This window comes from Cydia splendana, chromosome 4, assembly GCF_910591565.1.
Source record: "Cydia splendana chromosome 4, ilCydSple1.2, whole genome shotgun sequence".
Lineage (NCBI taxonomy): Eukaryota > Metazoa > Arthropoda > Insecta > Lepidoptera > Tortricidae > Cydia > Cydia splendana.
Genome location: NC_085963.1, coordinates 5,010,616 through 5,034,053, shown reverse-complemented (window position 1 = coordinate 5,034,053; position 23,438 = coordinate 5,010,616). Strand labels below are relative to the sequence as shown.

At 38.2% G+C, this 23,438-nt stretch overlaps 2 protein-coding genes across 2 annotated transcripts; both read left to right on the top strand.

The window, feature by feature from the left end:
• The first annotated feature begins 8,138 nt into the window (after nt 1-8,138).
• Nucleotides 8,139-12,823, top strand: LOC134789580 (asialoglycoprotein receptor 1-like). Its single transcript, XM_063760150.1, has 6 exons — nt 8,139-8,199; nt 8,738-8,851; nt 9,365-9,499; nt 11,011-11,208; nt 11,993-12,241; nt 12,630-12,823. Exons 1-6 carry the CDS (start codon nt 8,139-8,141, stop codon nt 12,821-12,823), a joined length of 951 nt encoding a protein of 316 aa, XP_063616220.1.
• A 2,851-nt stretch (nt 12,824-15,674) lies between these two features.
• On the top strand, nt 15,675-21,438 carry LOC134789579 (myrosinase 1-like). Its single transcript, XM_063760149.1, has 9 exons — nt 15,675-15,787; nt 17,713-17,766; nt 18,024-18,112; nt 18,685-18,877; nt 19,217-19,388; nt 19,577-19,784; nt 20,058-20,152; nt 20,402-20,704; nt 21,139-21,438. Exons 1-9 carry the CDS (start codon nt 15,741-15,743, stop codon nt 21,436-21,438), a joined length of 1,461 nt encoding a protein of 486 aa, XP_063616219.1. The 5' UTR covers nt 15,675-15,740.
• Nucleotides 21,439-23,438: the final 2,000 nt, after the last annotated feature.

The window sequence follows — 23,438 nt, the reverse complement described above, 5'->3', positions numbered from 1 at the left end:
TCACATGTGGATAAAATGCAACTTTCTTGCTAATGTACCTATAAGTACGTCAGGATTTCTACTGACGTCAGAATTGTTGGTCCTTTGTCAGGATTGTGGTGGACTTGGCGAGCTTTTGGACTTGGTAGGGTTTTTTAGAAACCTCAACTAACCAACTAGAAGCTAAGCTAAGAGTTTAGAGTTGGGCAGAGGAAAGGCATATAGGATTGTCGCATACAACATAACCTAAAGTTAGAAACTTTATCAGGTTTGTCAGGTCAAATTCAGTTTAAGTAGGTATATAGGTACATTTGTAACATACCAACAAAGAGAATTTGAATTAGAGGAATATTGTCAAAGTAAATTATGTAGTTAGTACATTTACTGCCATCGTTCGACACAAATGATTAAAACTTTTAGAAGGCCCTTATTCTTTCACAGATATGTGTTAAATTTATTAAATGTCTAGGCCTCCTCTCTCTCCTCTACTATCCTCGAGTGAGTAGATGGCGATACTTTTTGACATTTAACAAATTTACCTAACACAGTGAAAGAATAATGATCAAATAAAAGTCAAATTGCGTTCTAAAAGTTTTAATAATTGCTGTCGAAAGATGGCAGTAAATGTACCTACTGACTACATAATTTACTTTGACAATATTCCTTTCCTTACCTATTTCAAATTCTCTTTGACACCAATATACCCTTGTGAAATAAGTTAGGTAGGTACTTACAGCAAATTAAGTTTAAATTGAATTAATATGTAAATAGGTAAATACATGACATGAGCTCATATTATTTATTTTCGTACTTTTGTGATATGTCAGGGTCTTTCCAGAAAAACAAATATTATCCGGGAAAAATACGTCTGATAGGGCCTAACAGAATGAAAAATTTGTGGACCTTATGGCTAAGGAATAAAGTGTATATTGTAGGTATTTTACAGCTATTTATAGCGTACCTATAGTGTTGTGTTTTACCTATGTATTGACAGTCTGCTATAAAAGGTTTAGCGTTGGACAATTAAACATTAATGTTGAGCTGATCGTCAAAAGTATCATACGGTTTGGGTCAGTGAAGTACCCTAGGTAAGTATGACGGGAACCAAGTTTTTTCTGTGTTTTTGTTCACTGCTGGTTATTACCATCCGTTTTATTGGTAAGTTATTAATATAGTTATTTGTTTTACAAGGGGGCAAAGTTGTTGCTTAACCGCTCGTGCTAATCTTGATACCCGAGCAAGCGAAAGATTCCAAAATTGGAAAAAATGGAATCTTGAGCGTTGTGAGGGTTTCAAAGAACGAGAGTTAAACAAAATTTGCCCCCGAGTGAAACACAAAAATTTTCACCACACCAACCCGAAGAAAATATGAACTGTAAAATATCAAACAAAAACAAACTAAATCAAATCCAATTAATGTTATTAAATATTTATCATTCAAAATCATCATTCAAAAGTCAATTCAACCAGCAAACATAAGAAAACAACTCAGAATTTGCATTTGATTACTTTGCCTCACATGTGAATAAAATGCAACTTTGCTATCGGTTTTTGAACAATCAAGAGAGTTGGTGTGGTGAAAAGTATTTTTCAAACTCGATGGGTACGCTAACAGGTGTCATCTCCATAAAATTTTGCGAGATTTGGCGATTTTAGGTTTCTCGTAAGTCCCCGCGTACTAGTACAAGTACATGTACAAATTAAATTCGAGTTATAAACTCTAATAGAAATAAAAGAAAGTTCCAAATTCAAAAGCGCAATAATTGGCTGGGGTCTTACGAGGATAAATAGGGGAAGCTGTTCTACCTCAGACAGTTTTTTCTTTTAAGAATTTTAGAAAAAAACTAAAGGCTGCAGAATTATTGTTTATCCGAATATTATAAGATATATTAATAAACTATCTAATACGATATAAAAGATTATTAGATAAAAGATATTAAGCATGTATATGAAAAGAGCTCTAGAAAGCGACAAAATTTTACGATATTTATTAATACATTTATTATCGTTTTCAATAAAGAAGGTAGAAAATTTTGTTCATTAAAAATTGCCTAACTTGTTGAAAAACTAACTGTTGGTTGTAATAAGGTTCACTTTAACTATTTTGGATTTTTGTATTTAAATAAATGAGAAAGACGTGTGATCTTGTACGGGTTTATTAAGCGACTAAAGGACAGATATAAATAGAAAGAGAAGGCGGGAATATACTTAAACAGGCATGCATAAGGTTCAAATTTAACACAACATACCGCCCACCAAAAGGACACTTACGTCCTTTTCATAACTTCACAATAGTACAATTTAACTTCAATCAAATTGACATTACAAAGTTTCAGTATCAACGGGCAACGCACATAATTTTGATATAGATCGTTTCACTACAGCACTACCAGATTTAACACTGTACACTCTAGTAAAACCGTCTTCAGCAGGATGTTTGTCCATGATGCGGCCCAGTGACCATTTTCCTGGAGGTAAGTTATCAGTTTTGATAAGTACTATGTCCCCTATTTTAAACTCTTTTTCTTTTTTCAGCCATTTAGGTCTTTGTTGCAGTCTGGATAGGTACTCATCTTGCCATCGACGCCAAAAATCTGCCAACAGTTTCTGCGTGAGCTGCCAGCGTGACAAGGTATGTATTTTACATTCTTTATAATCTGCTGCTGGAACAACGATAGGGGCTTCACCTATTAAGAAATGTCCTGGGGTGAGTATTTCAGCGTTTTCAGGGTCTGAGTTATCGATAGGACATAGGGGCCGGGAATTCAGGCAAGCCTCGGTCTCGGAAAGTACGGTCGTCATCTCTTCGAACGTCAAATTTGTTGTCAGAACTCTCTTTAGATGGTATTTTATGGATTTGACGCCGGCTTCCCAAAGGCCACCAAAGTTAGGGCTGTAAGCTGGAATGAAGTGCCACTGTGTGCCTTCGATAGCAAGTGTCTCTACTATTGATCCGGTAAATTTCAATTTAGCTTCATTCCAGGCTTCTACAAGTTCTTTGTTAGCGCCTACGAAGTTTCTACCCTGGTCGCTCCACAGGTGAGTACATTTTCCTCTTCTAGCGACAAAGCGTTTGAATGCTGCTATGAAAGCTTCTGAGGTAAGGTCTCCAACCAGTTCAATATGAATTGCTTTGACGGCCATGCAGATGAAAATAGCTATGTACGCCTTCACAGTTTTTCCTCCTCGGCCTTTGGACGTCAATATCTGGTATGGCCCTGCAAAGTCTACTCCACTGTGTAGGAATGGTCTCGAAGGAGTGACTCTCGTCTCCGGTAAATCTCCCATGAATTGCGGTTTCGACGTAGCATTTTGTTTTGCACAAGTAAGGCATTTCTGTATGTGTCTTTTGACTAAGGACTTTGCTCGTAATATCCAGTACTTAGAACGTAAGTAGCATAGCATTTCAGCCAAAGTGCCATGAAGCGTTCTTGTATGTGCATCAGCAATTATAAGTGGCACTAAAGAGTTCTTGTTTCCCAGAATGATTGGATGCTTTCTGTCTTCATCTATATTTGCATATCTGAGGCGACCGCCCACCCTGAGGAATTTGTTTTCATCTACGTATGGGGCTAGGGATCTTAGGGAGCTCTTTCTTTTTACTTGTTTATTTGATGTCAAGCGTTCTATTTCTTCTTGATACTCTTCTTGCTGTACCTTTTTTATGCAAATATTCATGGCGTTTTGTAATTCCATTGTAGTAATATCCTTATCAGTATCATCTGGATATGTCTTGTACTTTATGAATCTGAGGCAATAGACAATACTTTTAAGTAGTTCAGTTAGGTTATCAAAATCTCCAAATTGTGTAGTCAATGCCTTTTCTTGTTTTTCCAGGTCTTCAACATTCAGGTAAGTTTGAATTTTCTGTACTTTTATTTCTTCATCTGTTGTGAAATCTTCTTGTGTACTAATATTTATTTCTTTTTCAGATAACCAGCTCGGGCCGTTCCACCACAGATTGCAGTTCTTAAGTGTGGTCAGCTTCATCCCTCTTGAAGCGATATCTGCAGGATTATCTTTAGATTGCACATGGTACCAGTGTTTGTTGTTCAGGTTCTCGACGATTTCTACGACGCGGTTGGCTACAAACGGTTTCCATCTATTAGGTTCTCCACAAAGCCAAGCGATTACTATCGAAGAGTCGGTCCATTCGAACATGTTTGTTGTTGGTATTCTCATCGCTTGTCCAATCTGTTTCATTAGCTTAGACAGGAGTAAAGCGCCACATAATTCTAAGCGTGGGAGGGAGATAGTTTTCAACGGCGCTATTCTCGTTCGTGCAGCGATGATTTTAGTTGTTATTTTGTTCGTGCTTTCAACTCTTATATATACGACGGCAGCGTATGCGCGCATAGATGCGTCGCTAAATCCGTGTATCTGTATCTTTTCTTCTTCCGAGTCTGTTGTGCTAATCCATCTATCCATCTTTATATCTTTGACATTTTCAAAATCATCTCTTATCTGTTTCCATTCTTCTTCGAGCTCAGGGCTGACGCATTCGTCCCACGACACCTTTTCAAGCCATAACCTTTGCATTAGCATCTTCGCCATGACAGTACTCGGTGCGATCCAGCCTAGTGGATCGAATAGCTTTTGTACATCTGATAATATCCCACGTTTAGTTGTAGTCTTTGGCATTGGTGATAGTGACAAGTTGTATTGAAATTGATCTGCACCAAGGTTCCATACAATTCCAAGCGCCTTTATAGTTCCATCAAGGTTCAGTTCCATCTGTGCATTCGCTGATCTTTTATCTTCATCAATAGATTTCATAAATTCCATGTTATTAGAGGACCATTTCATGAGTTGAAATCCCCCTTGTTTCAGAATGCGTGTTACTTCTTTAGCTATTGCAATAGCTTCCTCAGCGGTTGCTGCCCCTGACAGCATATCGTCCATATAAAAGTCTTCTTTTATTGTTTTGATTGCCACTTCGTTGTGGTTGTTTGTTTGTTTATCGAGTTGTTTCTCTTCTTCATCGATAGCAATCTTCTGAAGTGTCTTGACCGCTAAGTATGGAGCTGGAGCGGTACCGAAAGTGACTCGAAGCATACGGTATTCTTTTAACTCTTCAGACTCGTCTTGTCGCCAAAGAATGCGTTGGTAATTTGCGTCCTCTTTTGTTACCAATATTTGGCGGTACATCTTCTGGACATCTGCCACGAAGCAAACTCGTTTCAGTCTCCATCTCATTAAAAGATTTCTTAAGTCATCTTGTAGTTGTGGGCCAATCATCAGTTCATCATTTAATGAGACGTTGTTTGATCCTTTGCAGGAAGCGTCAAATACGATCCGCGTGCGCGTGGTTTCTTTGTCTTCGCGAATTACAGCGTGGTGTGGTAGGTATACTGATTTATCTTCTTTTTCCCTTTCAGGTACTTCTTCTAGATGTCCTTCTTCAAGGTAATCATTAATACCTTTTATGTATTCTGTTTTCAGGTTCGGCGAACGCTTAAACCTTCTTTCTAGTTGTATGAATCTCTTTGTAGCTATTTCTTTTGTATTGCCATCAAGTACTTTAGGATTCTCAGTCTTAAATGGCAGCTTCACAATGTATCTTCCTTCTTGGTTTCGAGTGACTGTTTTTTCATATATTTCTTCACATAGCTGTTCTTCCTTGGTGTATTTTCTTTTAGTGTCTGGATCTATTTCCCATAGAGACTTCAGTGTATCTTCTATATCGACTTGATGGTGCATGACGAGGTAAGAATCTTCTTGTGGTGTGCTATCACTCTCTCCAAAAAGAATCCAGCCCAGGTCAGTTCTTTGTGCGCATGGTGTACCTGGTGGACCTTTGACTAGGTCTGCTTGCAGAATTCTAGCGTATACTCGGACCCCTAGCAAGAGATCTATGGGTCCCGAGTTGTTGTAGTTAGGATCCGCTAGCTGTAATCCTTGTAGATGAGGCCATGGTTGTTGAACAATATGCTTTTTGGGTAACTTCTTGGTCAGCTGTTTCGACATTACATAAGCTTTAACCGGTAGGATAAATGTTTTATCCCACTGTGATTTTATTTGTAGCTCACAGACGTGGTTGATTTCTGTTTTCATGGGACCCAAGCCCGTGATGCTTCCTCTTACATGTCGTCGGTCAAGCTTTAGTAGTTGAGCTGCTTTCTCGCTTATAAATGATTCTTCGGAACCCTGGTCTATTAGCGCGCGCAGTGGAATGATGTGACCTTGATTGCTTCTTGCTTCCACCACAGCAGTCGCTAGTAGTGCTGATTTCTGTCTAGTATTGAGATGTAACGCGATCACTGTGTTTGCTTGCACTTCTTCTATGTCTTCTACAACATGTAATGATGAAGCCAGTGGTTGTGAGGGACTCGTAGGGGCCACAGGCTCAGTCTGCTTTAGTTGATGTAGAAGGGAGTGATGACGTCGGTGACATATTCTACAGGACACAGGTACTCGACATTTTGATGCTGAATGCCCTGGTACTAGACAGTTGTAACATAAGTTGTTATTCTTGACATATTCGCTTCTCTCCGTAGGTTCCATCTTGGTAAACTCCTTGCAGTGACATAATGTATGACTTTCTTTACACATTACACAATTCCTGTTCTCAAAGGTAGGTGTGGCAACATGGCATGTACTTCGCTCCTTGTTTGACTTCACTTCCTTTGTATTATTCGTCAGTAGTTCCAGCGTACGAAACTTGGCCTCTAAAAACTCCTTAAAATCGTTCCACTTCGGTAAGGGTTCAGAGTCACTCTTATACGCATGCTCTTCCCAGTCTTTATGCGTCTCTGGGTCCAATTTCTGAACAAGCAAAAACATCACAAGTGGATCCCAAGAGTCAACAGAAACATTCAGGTTTTGAATGTTATGTAGACACTCTGACGTTGTATCTAAGAGTACTTTCAGTTGAGCAGCTGATTGTGTGGTCATTTTACGCTGGTTAACCAGTTTCTTTAAATTATTGTTCAAAATTAATCGTTTGTTGCCATACCTTGTTTTCAGGATCAGCCATGCTTGTGAATAATTATCAGACGTAATTTGAATGTGCCTCAGTAACGACGACGCTTCGGCAGTAACACTTGTCTTCAAATAATGTAGCCTTTGTACGTCACTTAACATCTTGTTGTTATGCACGAGTGAAATGAATAAATCCTTGAACGCGGGCCACTCTTCATAACTTCCACTAAAAGTAGGTAACTCGATCCGCGGTAAACGTACAAAGTTGTTTTGTGTTCCTGCCATAGCATAGCTTGAGTTAGCAACAGAAGTTTCCATCAAAGTCTCTTGCACTAAACTTGAAAGTTTATCCGACAAATCTCCTCTGAGTACGTTGTACAAATCTTCGTAAATAAAAAACTCTTCGTTCAAAAAATACGGCAAAACACCCCTTTGCTCCGTAGGTGTAGCCTTGACTAACTCTTGGTGGCTGTTGTTAAACGTAGCCCAGTATTCGTCAATCATTTTAATCCGAGACTCGATGTAACCCTTGGTTAATCTCTCTTTAGGGCATTTCTTTAGGTTAACTTGTGTTTTCCGAAGCACTGTAGCACTATCTTCAAGCAGGGCGAGTAATTGTTTTTGTTTTTCAGTCATTGTTAACGATAAAACACTGCAATTTCACGTACAAGTCTATAAAACGTCGTTATAACTTTTTGCAATAAAACTTGTTAATAATCAAATAAACTCATTAGGTTTGAGGTGCAATTCGTTAGCATCTGGCGGCCCCTTATCTCTGGAATGCGGCTCGCTATTGTTCTCGTTGCCGGGCGGCCGGTGTCCGATGCACTTATTGATCCGGTTCGATTGCGACCATATGTTGGTTGTAATAAGGTTCACTTTAACTATTTTGGATTTTTGTATTTAAATAAATGAGAAAGACGTGTGATCTTGTACGGGTTTATTAAGCGACTAAAGGACAGATATAAATAGAAAGAGAAGGCGGGAATATACTTAAACAGGCATGCATAAGGTTCAAATTTAACACAACACTAACTTTAAGATAAATTTCTACAAGTAGTACACTTGTTGACCTGTTTTAAATACACCATAATTTTTTTAAATTTTTCAATGAATATTTAATACCTTTAACTTTAAAATTATATTTAATGTTACGTACTCGCTTTTTCACGCCGCGCGCGTTTCCCGAAAATGAGGCGCGAAGGGCTGTGTTCAGCGTTGAATAAAAAGTATAAATAATGGAGATGCGGTTCTGCAAGTATGGAATATTTATTGGAAATATCCACCTCCTTTATAATAGTAATTTTGGTTTCTTCAATATTAATACTTTTGGAGATATTGGGGAAATAAAAAATATCTACTTTTTTCCCCCTTTTTTTTGTTTATAACTTTTGATATTTTTTGTGTGCATCATATGTGTGAGGCATCATGACGAATCTAATGAGATGTCACACGTATTTTTAGGAGTAGTATCTCTATTTTTTACCGTTTTCAGTTTCTCGAACAGACTATACTACCTAGGTACACTATTGTAACGGTTGTAAATTGTAACTGTACCTATTTTAAAATTGCCTTTGTTTTGTTGTTTACTACACAGTACTTGCACTGATATAATTCATATGAATTATATGATTGCAACTCCAGAGAGAAAATAAAATTATGTGACAGAGACCAAAAGTTCGGGAATCAATCAGTGTCAACAATATTAATATACTGATTTATACAGAAATGAATTGGTTTATTAGAAAACACAACAGTCTTAAGTGCGTTGTGATTGTTGTGAATATTGTATTGACCAAAAAAAAACTATACACTATACCTATTTACCTGGTTGCAGAGGCCAATCCGGTGCAACGGGACTACACCTACTACCCCAAGACAGCCGGCTGGCTAAACTTACACTTGGAACCCGCAACATGGAGGGATGCGCGGCTGATTTGCGCGCGCGAAGGTAACCACTACAAAGATAGCTCCTACAAAGAGACCCGGCAGCCCGTAATTCTATCGAGGACCCGTTAGACGGCCCGATTCGAACTTTAAGATACGTCAAACATTTGCTAAGGATGGATCGGATATGTCAGTGCCAAAAGTGACGTTTTTGCTTGAAGATATGTCACTTTTGACACTGACATATCCGATCTATTTCGTATCTTTAGCAAATTTACCAAGCTTATTTGACCCGTACAAACATATGTACATGTTTGTACGGGTCAAATCTTTCATTGGCAGTTAAATTCTACCTACTTAGGTACCTACTTCTCAACTTCCAATGAAGCTGAAAATTTGCCTACATATGTAAGTCGGGTGACAATGCAATATTACCTTCGAGCTGATCTGACGATGTAGACACGAGGTAGCCATAGGAAACTCTGAGATAAAATAACGCAACCTATTTGTGTTTTTAGAATTGTCTCGATGAGTATTAGTTGCCTGATGATATGTGACGTAAATATTTTCTTTACAGATGCTGTACTCGCTTCACCTGAAAATGATGATTTACAAGAAGCAATCCGTAATGAAATGAGCAAGTCCCAGACATTGAAAGTGTTTACTGGAGTACATGATACTTACGCCACTGGGCACTACTACTCTATGGAAGGTATGATATGACACGCCTTCGCTCGAAAAGATTGCACCATACCTTTGGCCTATCCTCGAGTAGATGACGATACTTTTTGACAATTAACAAATTTAACACATATCAGTGAAAAAATAAGGATCAAAGTCAAATGGCGTTCTAAAAGTTTTAATCGCTCTGTCGAAAGATGGCAGTAAATTTACTGTGACCACAAAATTTAGTATGACAATCATTCTCTATTCACTCTATTCTCTTTGTACATACTAAGGCTGCGATTAATTTCTTGCGGTTTCAGTCTTGCAAGATGCTTGCAAGTGCATGCGCTTATGAAGCATGCCGTACGTTACACTTTTTGCGTGTAACCGCACGAAATTAATCGCAGTGCGTTCTAATCTAAGCCTTAGTCCGGCTAGTAAGCTCAGAGTACAGTCCCAAATGGGAGAAAGCATGAGGTTACTCTTTGTAGGCGGAGATAGGAGGAGACGTGCTGGAATCAACCAATAGCAATGGTTGTAATCCAGCGGACGTAGGGACCTTTGATGTAATAGCCTTTATTGCTGATACTAAACATAAATAAAACATATTTTACATACTTTAAATCTTATTAACTATTAGCACATCGGTTTTCCGGTTTAGTGGTCAGCGTGTCAAGTGACACATAGGCCTCTTCCAGCTTCCTCCATTCTGTTTTGTCGGCTGCTTTCTTAGGCCATTCTACTCCTCCGATTTTTTTAATATCATCTCCCCACCTTTTGAATTGGCCGCCTTGTTTCCTTTTGCCATCCCGTGGGAACCAGTCCGTTATAATTTTGGTCCATTTTGTCCTGCTATCTCTTGTCATGTGTCCCGTCCATCGCCATTTTAGCTGTCTTATATTCATATGCTGTCGTATTTCCTCTGCTCGTTTGCGGTCGTTTAGCCGAACACCAAGCATGCTCCTTTCGATTCCTCTCTGACAGGTTCTCAGTTTAATGAGTTGTTTTTGAGTCACTGCCCATGTCTGGCATCCATACGTGAGGCAGGGTAGGATACATGAGTTGAACACTTTTTTCTCTACGACGTAGAGACCTACTTAATGTTATATGTATATTGTTTCCCGCACGTCTTCTGGCATCACCGCCTCAATGGAAAGGCAACAGGAAATATGACATACATATAGCTAAGAAAATAAAAGGAGAAATAACTTGTCAAGTGGGTATTCTTATTTAAGCCCCTTTAGACGGTTCAAGAACTAGCGTGCGCGTTCTGTACTTAGCAATTTATCGTTAAATTGCATGCAAGTTTTTAAAAGTTTTTGAAACGTCTAACGCAGCGTACTACGTATGCGAACAACACTCGAACGCGAAGCGAAGCGATGCGGCGTGGGGTGAATCAATCCTTTGATACCTATAGAAGTGTCCTACGAGGGCGATCTCGTTGCGAACGCGAACGCCTTGGGCCCGCCGCCGCGCCGCGCCGCGTCGCGTTCGCGAGTTGTTCGCTTACGTAAGATGCAGCGTAAATGAGACTTTGTTGATCTTTTGCTGTTTCAGGCACTCGATTGTCTAGCAAGTCGGTATTGGTACACGAGGAGTCTTTAAACGCCAGTCGTACTGAGAACTGCTTGCATCTCACTCAAAATGATAAGGATGAGAACGCAATGATCCGCGGCAGCTGTTCGGTGGCTCTGCCTTTTGTCTGCTTAACGAGGAAGAGGCCAAGCGTTGTGGACTGTGGAACAGATGATAAAGGTACAACTCCAAATATCTTATACTAGCTTTAGTAATGATGACGATGATAACTATCTTATGTCCTTCCCCGTGCCTCAATCTATCTCCATACCAAATTTCATCTAAATCGGTTCAACAGTTTAAGCGTGATGAAGAGGTAACAGACAGACATTTTCGCATTTATAATATTTAGGTATTATTTAGTAGGGATAATATTGTGATGATAGGTATTGTGTTGGTATGCGACGACAACGATACTGTTATTATTATTTGTTTATTATATTGAATTATTAAACATTCAGAATACAATATTACAATTTGAACAAAGTCCCTGCAAAACTGTTTTGACAGTTTGAACTGCAGGAGGAAGAAGATATCTAATTAAATATTTTCATAGCATTTTCTTGTCTTCTCATGAAAGTTTATAGACGGAGAGCTAGCTACGGAAATAGGTTTGCAATTTATAGAGCAACGAAATCCCTCTAGTTAGTGTGCCATACTATCAATATTAATTAATTCGGGCGCCTGGCAGCTGTTCATAGGGATTTCGTTGCTCTATAAATTGCAAACCTATTTCCGTAGCTAGCTCTAGCCAGCTCTAGCTTAGACCATTACTGGAGTTGGCGTCGATACTACAAGGCCCCAGTACGAGAGGCCGTGTAATCAAATTAGATTAACCTAAAAAAAATCATAAAAATTAGGGAGATGAGACGGTCTGTTACGCCTTGCGAGACTTGGGAGGAAGTAGATGTGATGTTAAACACTCCCTGACTACAGTTGGAGCTAACTAATACTTGTTTTGCAGATTATAAATATGAGGCCCGAACAAACCGCTGTTACAAGTTCCATACGCAGGAAAAGAACTGGTCTACCGCCTTCGCCACCTGCTCCGACGAGGGTGCGCACTTAGCAGTTATCAACAGTAAGACCGAGTCTCAGGTCTTCCAAGAGCTGTACGCTAAAGCCAAGGCCAGTGTGAAGCAGCCTCTTTATGCGGTCATATTTGTCGGCTTTACTGACTTGGGAGATCACAAGACGTGGATGACTATACACGGTAAGTTGTTTTGTGAATGTTAAAGCCCAACACATTTCAAATATACGGTTAGAGTTTGTGCGGAAAGAGAAGAGTCGTAGAATGTATAGGCTCCTTTACATTCCACGAATCTTCTCTTTCCGCACAGACTCTATTCGTATTAAAAAACGTAATATTTATCACGTTCTTACTTAAAGTATATCTGCACCTACGATAGCACATCGTAGGATAACATTATTTGATATCTCTACAGCAATTCTCTAGAATCTAGACCATTTTGAATACTCAATGTTGTGACAGACTGTTAATGGTTGAACATCTTTGTGCAAACACGTACCAGTAGACCTGGTCTAGCATTTACATTGACTTCGTATAGTTTGTATCTTTATTGGAATTTTATTATTTTCAGGACAAACCCTGCAGGATGCGGGCTTCAACAAGTGGCAACCAGGGCAGCCGGAGAACCAGGAAACCCGGTGTGGAGCCATGTATGGCGTAGATGGCTTACTGGATGACTACTGGTGTCAAAAACTTTGCTCATTTATTTGCGAGGTGGATCCACAGAATCCTGTAAATAACGCAGACTTTGTTAGGTTTCTTTAAACTTTGCTAATTCATGAATATATGGATTTTCTAAATACTCGTACGCCTACTTTTATTTTCAAACTTAAAGCCATAACAGACAGGCGATCTTGCGAACCGGACCGTGATCTTGGTCCGTCCGAGGCCTGTTCGATCGTGTGGAAGGTGATCCGCCGTATGTCCGTTAAGGACGCAGCTATACCCAAGTGAGAGCGGGAAAGTGATATGCTTACCGGATTATGTACGCCCGTCTGTTACAGGTTTTATACCTAACTTAAGTATCTTATTAGAAATCGTAAAAATACTGCAGTAAAAGGGGATAGTGTATTACATGCGTAGAGCAAAAGTAAGAAATGTATCTGAGGCCGAGGCGAAGCCTAGGACTACAAAACTGTGATCTGAGACATTATTATTTGCTGCCCGAGGTGTGTATACCTGGGTGAATCAACTTTTATGTGTTCAACATCACACGTACCGAGTCCCTGATCGATAATACAAATTTATATAAAAGTTTGCGTTTTTTTAGTATTCTGTTATGTTCCTATTAATATTATCTAACATTTTATTACAAAACATTTCATTTTGTTGTACAATTTTCCCCTTCTTTATTGGTTGTCCAATAGACCAAAAGTTGGTTTTCCATTAGTAGGACAAATTGTCCCCGTCCAACGGTGCACCATAAAACTTTATATCATGAAAAAAAATACTAATGGTGAATTGATATTTAAAGACATCATCATTTTTATGGATAAGTAACATCAATAAAACATACCGATTTGTTATATATGCATATAACGGTTTATGAATTTTTTGCGTTTAAAATTTGTCCCTTGAATTATCTACGCCATGCAGGTCAACTGGACAACCATAAATTAGTTATGAAATCTAAATATAGATAACGTAGCAAGATACTTGACGACAAGTTCAAATTTCTGGTAAGCAGGTAGGCCTACCCGCCATTTTGATTACACGAAACTCGCGGCGTCAGTCGGTCGAGTACTGTTGTAGAGTGTGGGTGGCTTTATTATATGTCCATCGGACCACTGGCACAAATACATAAATACTTAACATATTAAAATCAATTGTATTGTACCAGATACTATTTTATATATATTTTACCGTAAGGGTGAAATAAACACAAAAAATCTTTAGTATTTATTATGCGGCTCAAAGTTTCAGATAAGTTCCTTGGACAACGGAAATGGTTGTCCGTAGGACATTTCGGTTGCCCCTGGGACAAAAACGATGTGATAAGATTTTTTATAGGGTCTGAAACAAATTCAATAAAGTATCAGAAAGCTCTAACATACATATATATGTTAGTGCTTTCTGATATTTTATTACATTTGTTTCATTTAGTACCCTTTTTAAGATTTATTATGAATATTTCCATTGGACAACCAGATATGTCTATGGGACAACTAAGTGGTCCCTAAATTGAAAAACACATATCATTATTTTTTTCTTTTTAAATTCGAGAGCAGTTCATAAATTTTTAAAGATACGATAACACAATATAAAACAAAGTAGCAGGAGCAATTTTCTTTCATTACTATACCTACTTCGCGTTTTAATTAAAAAGTTCCGATTATGTGAAATAAGAGTTGTCCAGGGGACAATTTTTAGGGAAATATTGCGAAATTTTATAAGTACATATATGCCATATATAAAGATAAAAAATTATACTGCATTGTTTAATTAATGTAAGTAAAATAATTGTTTAATATAGTGGTCCAGGGGACAGGGCAGATTTGGGCTTGTGAATGTTTTTCGTCAAATTCACTTAATTCTTAAAGAAACAGCTCTGCTTTATACATTATCATAAACAAGAGGAAATTATCTTTTAAATGAAATATATAAATATGGACACTAAGAAAAATAAATAAAATCCATAATTTCATCATGTGGTCATTTAAAAGTTGATTCATCCACCTACTATTTTTGGCAGCCGGAAAGCGGCAACTCCGTTTAGCACAGCGTGCCGAAAGTAGACGCTTTCCGGCCGTAGAACGAATAGGTAATAAATTTACTTACTTTATTTATTTACTTATGCCAATGTGAATAAAGGTAGCAACGGGCAGTAATATGGTTGGAAGTAATCTTTTGCAGACAAGGCAACATAGCAAGTAGAAAAATGTAAAAACATAAAGTTTGAGAAACATGCAGGAAAAAAAAGAATTAAGCAACTGAACTCGCATGAAGCAAAGCTCTATAACTGAAAATTGAACTTAATCAGGTGTGGGAGACTCGAACACAATTTGAACTATTTTTTAAATAAATATAATATTGTATATATAATTATGAGATGTGTAGTTTTTGACACTTTTTTTTGGAAAATAAAGTATCACAGACTCCACCTACCCATATAACGCAGGACCCTTTATTAATATGATGCACCTAGCCAAATAACTTCATATAAATTAAGAATTTAATTAAACACAACGCATAAAACGAATGAACTGACTTTGATAAGTCTAAGAGCCAGCGCTAGAAAATCTGTTTAAAAAAAAACCGTATCCACATCAATTTAAGGATGACACGTCAGAACGATCCGGGTCCGAGCTGAGACTTCCGACACTTCGTTTTATATGAGTGATCGGTGATCACGTGATGCTTTCTAAGTTTCTATAGAAAATTGAAGTGTCGGAGGCCTCGGCCCGGACCCGGACTGTTCTAGCGTGACTCATTATCTACCGGTTTAAGAGCTACGGTGCCACAGGCAGGCAGGCGTGTGTGTGTATGTACAGGTATACACATAGCGGTCAAACTTAGTTATAACGCCCCTTTTGCGTGAGGGGTTAAAAACACTTCAATATCTTTTCGCACTGCTACTTACTTCTATTGCAGACCGTATATACAGCGTTGTTATTGTTAAGTACACGTAATGTCATAAGTTATCGTTCACTGCTCGGTCGGTCGCGGCGACAGACAGACGGACATGTCGCGATACGGCGTGTTACTCAGTTTGGCGGTCATATGGATCGGGTGAGATTATATTTACTTTTCGTTTCTTATGCTCTGAAAGTGTGTTTATCTATAAAGCGGGTTAATTAATATTTTTTTACGATGTGCAATGGATATTTAGGTTCAAAATAGATTTGTCGTTCCATTTTTTTTTGTTTTGGCGTTTCATTTCCATTCCATAAAATAATGATCCTTTTACCTTAGGTGGGTAATTATTGAAAGTTACCTCAAGAAATACCACGAGTTTATACAATATTTTGTTCTATGTTTCATAAAATACACATGTGTTTTACTTTCCTCGTATTCCAAATGAAAAGCAGTTATTCAACTCGAGTGAAAGCACCCATTTCATCCCTTGGTTAGCAATCTTTTATCTACCTAAGAGATGTTTGTGTTTTAATGTGCCGTACTAAAGTTTCACAAATTGCTAAATTTCCACATGCAATTATTTAGAAAACATGAGTGTCATGTCTTTTATGGGGAACGAAAGATTCCGTTTCCAAAAATACATTTTCTTTATTATTATTAGTTATCGTCAAATTTCCGAGAACGTTTCCAACTTTTTGGAAACTCTCCTCAACTTACACATATGTAGTGCCGTTACGTAGTAATTGTTGTTGTAAATAAATAAAGTGGCAAAACCAAGTTCCTAACTACACATAATGAAGACAGTCCCAAACAAAAATCCTATAAATTACATATAATTAAAAACGTACCTTAGTCCCTATTAGTGGCACTAGACCTAGAGTGACCAACAGGATCCATAGACGGCGCAAGCATAATAGGTTTTACCTGTGGCCATAAAACCCAAAAAAAAAATTACTCTAGGTATTAGTGAGATTCACAGGTAAAAGTACTTCGATCGGCCAATCCCATTGGTTCTTCTTCGATATTCAACTTTAAATTGAAGTAAGTAGGTATTTACTTTCGTTTCTGGGGCCGATTTTTTAATTTCGACTGCTCGCTTTCGTATAAGTATTTCGTTTAATAATATCTCCACTAGGCATTTAAAATCTACTAATAGAATGGAAAACGAAAGGTCAATACCACTAGATTCCCAATTTCTATCACTCGTATTTCAAAAATTAGCATTTCACCGTTTTTCACCGATTAAAATCAAAAAAATTGATCGTGATAAAATCAAGCGATCGAAATTCAAACTTCGCCTCCCTGATATATGGAACGTATGGAACATAATAAAGATCGAGTATACAAGTATTACCGACAAAGTTACCGAGGGGTGCGGACAAGAAGTCAAGGTCAATGACCTAATTACTAGTGACTGCGATGCCATAACCACTATAATTGATAAGCTCAGGACGCTACTGATAACCGTAACACGTGACGTAACGTTGGTCTACTCTGTAACTCAATAAAGAAACAATTAACGATTTTTAACAGATTTGTATTAGTTATTTGTTTTACAAGGGGCAAAGTTGTTGTTTAACCGCTCGTGCTAATATTGATACCCGAGCAAGGGAAAGATTCCAAAATTGAACCACGAGCGTAGCGAGTGGTTCGAAAAATGGAATCTTGAGCGTTGCGAGGGTTTCAAAGCACGAGGGTTAAACAAAATTTGCCCCTGACTGAAACACAAAATTTTTCACCACACCAACCCGAGGCAAATATTAAATGTAAAATATCAAACAAAATCAAACCAAATCAAATTCAAATGAATGTTATTAAATATTTATCATTCAAAATCATCATTTGAAAGTCAATTCTGCCAGCAAACGTAAAAAAACAACTCAAAATTTGCATTTAATTACTTTGCCTTACATGTGAATTAGGTACCTACTGATAGCAAAGTGCAACTTTGCTATCCGTTTTTGAAGTGCAAAGTAAGCCTTTCCGAGCTGGTGTGGTGAAAACAAATTTACTTATGACCCGACTTGACTTTCGTTGTTCTTGAGTATATTATTTTGTTTTTAATCTGTCTTATCCAGGAATCCAGGTGAGCTCGTTAGACTGCAGAAAAGCGAGAACATTATAAGCTACAAGTAAGTAAATTATACGTATTTACAGCCAACTGCAAGAATAACGAAAAAGCTTCTTAAATGTATTGAGATTTAGCTTAAATACCATGCACTGTCACATTCGCTCATTCATTCATTCACTACCGGTCTTTATTAGTTAAGTGTTAAGTACTTACTCAAAGTGTGTAATCAATTAATCAACCTCAACTCTCCTGCCGATCCCTATATCAGAGATAACCTGTCTACAGTTATTTTTTAATGAATCTATCTTGTCCATGCAGTCCTGCGCAGCTATGCTTCTCCAACAAAAGCTTTGTATTCGGAGTGGCCACCGCAGCCTATCAGATCGAGGGCGGATGGAACGCTTCAGGTAGGTACTTAACTTACTTTTCCAATGCATTTTATAGGATTCAGTGGCCATTCTCTCTCTCTTCTTCAACGAGTATGCGCCGACTATTGGACAAACCTACGTCTCTCCGATTTCCCCAAGCACAAGTCGGGCTGCTTGGTATTAGGGGTGCTACGTGCTTGGTTCCCACCTTTAGAATGGAGCCCTGTAGGCCTTTCGTATATTTATCCAACGAGCAAGCGAAACGAAGTGATGTTCTTATAGGTATTCAAATTAGAATGCAGCTGGCTAAGTTTATTATAAAAACTTTTAAAAAAGCCAGTAAAAGTAAAAAGATCAATCAAGGGGATTATGGAGCTTTTAAGGGATTTTGATAATTGTAAATGGAAGGAAGCAAGGTGCCTGGGTAAGGGTAGTTATTAGCGCAAGTTTTGTCATACTGGCTGTGTGAGAGATCATACAAAAGAAATCAGATGATGAGATGACGATGAACGATAGAGAAGTATAGAAGAAGAAAACATGCTGCGCCGACCCCAAGTAAATGAGAAAAGGGCGAATGATGAATGATATTGTTCTTACTGATACTTTTGTAGGCAAGAGTGAAAGCATCTGGGATCGCTACACGCACACCCACCCGGAGCGAGTCTACGACCACCAGAACGCCGACGTGGCCGCGGACTCGTACCACAGGCTCAAGGAGGACGTGCGGCTGATGAGGACCCTGGGCGTGCAGTTCTACCGGTTCTCTATCTCCTGGCCAAGGATACTGCCGGAAGGATTCAATAAGTAAACATTTTGCCTATGTAAACCCTTAAATGGAAGAATACTTAATTATGACTTTAACAGCACTTGTTTGCCTAAGATAACCGCTCTTTTATCGTCTGTCATCTTCTAGCAAATAGGTAAGTATTGTAAGTGCGACAGTGACGCACGTTATGATAAAAGTTCAGCATTCATATGCGACTGATTAAAGCATTTAAGGCTAATACAATAACAGCTTGTGGAATGTATACGAAGTCAAGAATTTTAAGATAAAGCTCTTCTCAATCCTGCTATTGTATTAAATTTCACAACTTCATACTGAGTACTGACGTCCGTCCACCATTTTCTATAATTTTCTCACAGTAAAATCAATGAAGATGGCGTCCGCTACTACAACGAGCTTCTCGACGAGTTGGAGAAGAACAAGATTGGAGCCTTAGTGACCATGTACCACTGGGACCTCCCGCAGTCTCTCCAGGACCTTGGAGGCTGGACCAATCCCATTATGGCTGACTACTTCGTTGACTACGCTAGGGTATGTAGAAACTGCCTTAGATGGCAGAAATACTGCCTAATATATGTTCTATGTTCAAGATCCGGTAACCCTTACCAAGTACTAGTTACCCGAACGTCATCAACTATTAATGAAACTTCAGGCTTTTCCACCATGGATGTTTCTTGGCAGCTATATTCCTTCATGTTTTAAAAGTTCCTTTTCCCCAGGTCCTCTTCCAGACCTTCGGCGACCGTGTAAAAACCTGGCTAACCTTCAACGAACCCCTAACCTTCTGCCACGACGGCTACGGCGGTTGGGACGCGCCCGGCGGACACGCCAGCGGACTTGAAGACTATCTGTGCGCCCACACTGTTCTGCGGGCACATGGGATGGTGTATAGGATGTATAAGAAAGAATTTGATAAGGATCACCAAGGTGAGTTTTGAATCGACACACCTCCAGTTAGTAAGAAGTTCTTCTGATCAACTGAAGTCATATGTGGTACTTTGTATTGAATTGATTGAATTTTCGCGCAGTCTGTACGTAATTCTGGACATTCTTGGTCTTTACGTTTTTGTGACTTATAATTTGAGTAACGCGTATTGAACTCAATACTTTGGGAAATGTTGGGCCAAGTTCTGGCTCATTTGAGTCTTCAGTCTATGAACGGATCAATGGTTTTGTGATTAAGTGAAAAATTGGTTCCAGGCCATGTGGGGATCGCTCTGGACACGCCGTGGATGGAGCCAGCCTCTCCGTCCGTCGCGGACAAGGCTGCTGCTGAAACTGCAAGGCAATTCCTAGTTAGTAACATTATTACGATTTTATTTCTATAACGTATGTAAAGTGTAGATGTTATGGAAAGTATTAAAAAAAACTGCAGAATAGTAAACTATCGTCAAATCAATGAGTTAACTAACTCTACCTTAGTATCTCATAGTCTATAGACGTTGTAAGTAGGTGACATTTCCAAACTTTTTCATTGCAAAGTCAATGACATATAGCGTAGGGGGTTTTAAAAAAAGTTAATTTAATATTATTCCCTTTCACAGTTCGGCTGGTTCGCGCACCCGATCTTCTCCAGCCAGGGCGACTACCCCCCAATAATGCGTCAACGAATCGACACCATCTCTAGGCGCCAGAAATTCGCCCGCTCCCGACTCCCCTCCTTCACCGAAGAAGAAATCCTGAACATACGAGGATCGTACGACTTTCTAGGCCTTAATCACTATACAACCAACTTGGCGAGGCCTGGGCCTGGGAAGATTAGTTTGAAGCCGAGCTATGATGACGATATGGGGGTTAAGTTGACGGTGAACCCGAAATGGCCGAAGAGTAATTCTACATGGTTGAGGGTGAGTTTACAAAGGTTACATTTCATACTAGGTACTTAGTCTAGACGCTTATTAGCACGATAGTTATGTTTATTCTGAGGTAAATTTTGTGCCTTGTTGTTTGTCACTACAGAACTCTAATTCTGAGCTTCTAGATTGCTCCCATTGTTTCAAAATCTAGTTGGTTTTAGGAGTTCCATCAGGGTTACATTTTATAGGTAGGTATGCTAATGGTTTAAGAATTTTGAAAACTTTCCTTAAAGACACCACTGCATGATATCTATGCTATTGCTAATACTTAACTCTAAGTAATCGTTATGCCCTAACAAGGTTTTACTTGATCCTCACATAGAGCATAGTCTTAAATCCTCACCATGAAGTTTTTTTAGGTTTCTTTCAATGTAAATTACCGACACCAGTGACGTTTTTTAGACTTAACTAAAACAATTCTCCAGGTTGTACCTTGGGGTTTCCGCAAGACCCTGAACTGGATCAAAAATACCTACAACAACCCCCCCGTGGTCGTCACAGAGAACGGGGTGTCCCTCGAGAAAGGTCTAGACGACGCCAAACGGGTTAACTACATCGACAGCTACCTGAGGTCCCTACACGCTGCGATTTATAAAGATGGATGCGATGTGGTGGGATACACGCATTGGTCCCTATTAGACAACTATGAGTGGATGAGAGGATTCTCGTACGTATTTTTTTCTCTTACACTAACACTAAGTTGCTGCTCCTTTCTCTTTCTCTAACACTAATTTTACTGCTTCTAAGGCCGTCCAACTTCACACACACGCCAAGTTACTGCTTCGAAGTCCAAACTTTTTACCGTCACTTCGTAATAGGTTTTACAGGGTGCAAGTAAACTACCTATTTATTTACTAAAAATATGATTGAGAAGCTATGGAGCCACGTAAATAAAAGTAACTGAAAGTCATAAAAGCTCACTATAGAATAGAATAGAATTTCATTTAATCAAGTAGGATTTTATAATCTTTTGAATCTCTGAATTAAATTCTTTAACTGTATATGCCCGCTATTATCAGTTTCTAATTCTGGATACGAGTAGGTAATATGTAAACATCGACATTAGGCAACCTAAAATAATATTAAAAGCAGCATAAATAATATATTATAAATAAAAAGGTCTAGGATTGGCAGACGTTTATCCACATTGAATTTACAATGTCGTTATCTACTAGTACTCTGCAGATTTCAAACTAGTCCTGTTCTTGAACTTTACTCTAATTACGTTAATATATGCAACGATAACCACTGTAAACAATAATTAATTAAAATTATAAGTTATCAATGAGTAAACAATCATGAATACCACGATATTCGTGTTATAAAATGTAGGTATAGGTACCTAAAGTTAGACCAAGAAAAGTCTGCAGCGATTTTGATAGCCCGCGCAGTGCAAGTGTTATTTATAAGTACGTCATATTTTCATAGAAGTTTGACGTTTAAAAAAAACACTTGCACTGCGTGGGCTATCAAAATCTCTGCAGACTTTTCTTGGTCTAACTCTACAGCGAGCAACAAAAATGCATGGACAAAATGATGTATTAATTAATAGGTAGGTACGTCACATTTTCATAGAAGTTTGACGTTTGACGTTTCACCCGACGAAAAAAAAAACGGAGGAGGTTCTCAAGTCGACGCGTATATTTTTTTTTTTTTTTTTATGTATGACCACGCATAACTTTTTACAGAGATGTTCGATTTTGATAATTATTTTTTTATTGGAAAGGGTATATCCCGAAGTTGGTCCCATATAAATTTGGAAAAAAAAATCCAACCTTAAGGGTAGGAAAATAGGGGATGATTGATTTTTTCACTCACCGATTGTAACGTATGACCACGCATAACCTTTTACAGAGTAGTCGTAATAATAATAAAAATTTGGGAAAAAATCCTACCCTAAGGGTGGGAAAATAGGGGTTTTTTATTTATATTACAGAACAAAATAATAGTTAAAGTAGGATTATTAATATAACAGTTAATAGCTAAAGCAAGGTAGGTAGCTATTTTAAAAGTAATCAAAAATTAAGCATGTAATAATTTGTATAAATTATAGCCACAGAAAAATATAAAATAAAAACTTTTTAACAAAAAAAATAACCGCCGAAAAAAAACTAAAAGGAAATAAAAAAACCGGCACTAACACGAAACGAGTCGACCAACAAAAACAATAGCACACCGAAAAGAAAAAAATAATTATTTTGTCTTCAATAACGCAAGTGAATACCTATGAACTATGTATATACATACTTCTGAAATCAATCACACAAATCTGCGTATTTATATATTTACAATCTGTTATTTTTGGAGTCGGTGCAGGTGCTTCACTAAGGTGCTCAAGTTTATTTGAGGCTGGCACCGACTCCAAAAATAACAGATTGTAAATATATAAATACGCAGATTTGTGTGATTGATTTCAGAAGTATGTATGACCCCGACTTTTAAGTACAAAAATTAAATTTTGCACTGCAGCCTGGCCGCAGACGTTCGGAGCTTTTCGTACGGAATGACATGTGCAAGCGAGACAGCGCTATGTTTGTACTACATAGTCAAAGAGCCCAAAAAAAGTAGATTTAAAAATAGTCTAAAAAGGTATCTCCTGAATACTCTATAGGAGATGTGTTGTTACCCTACAGAGTATTCATGACATACCTACTTACCTAAGTATTTTAACTCCCAAATGTAAACCTATTATAATATTTAAATTTTATTAAGTATAGTATAGTGA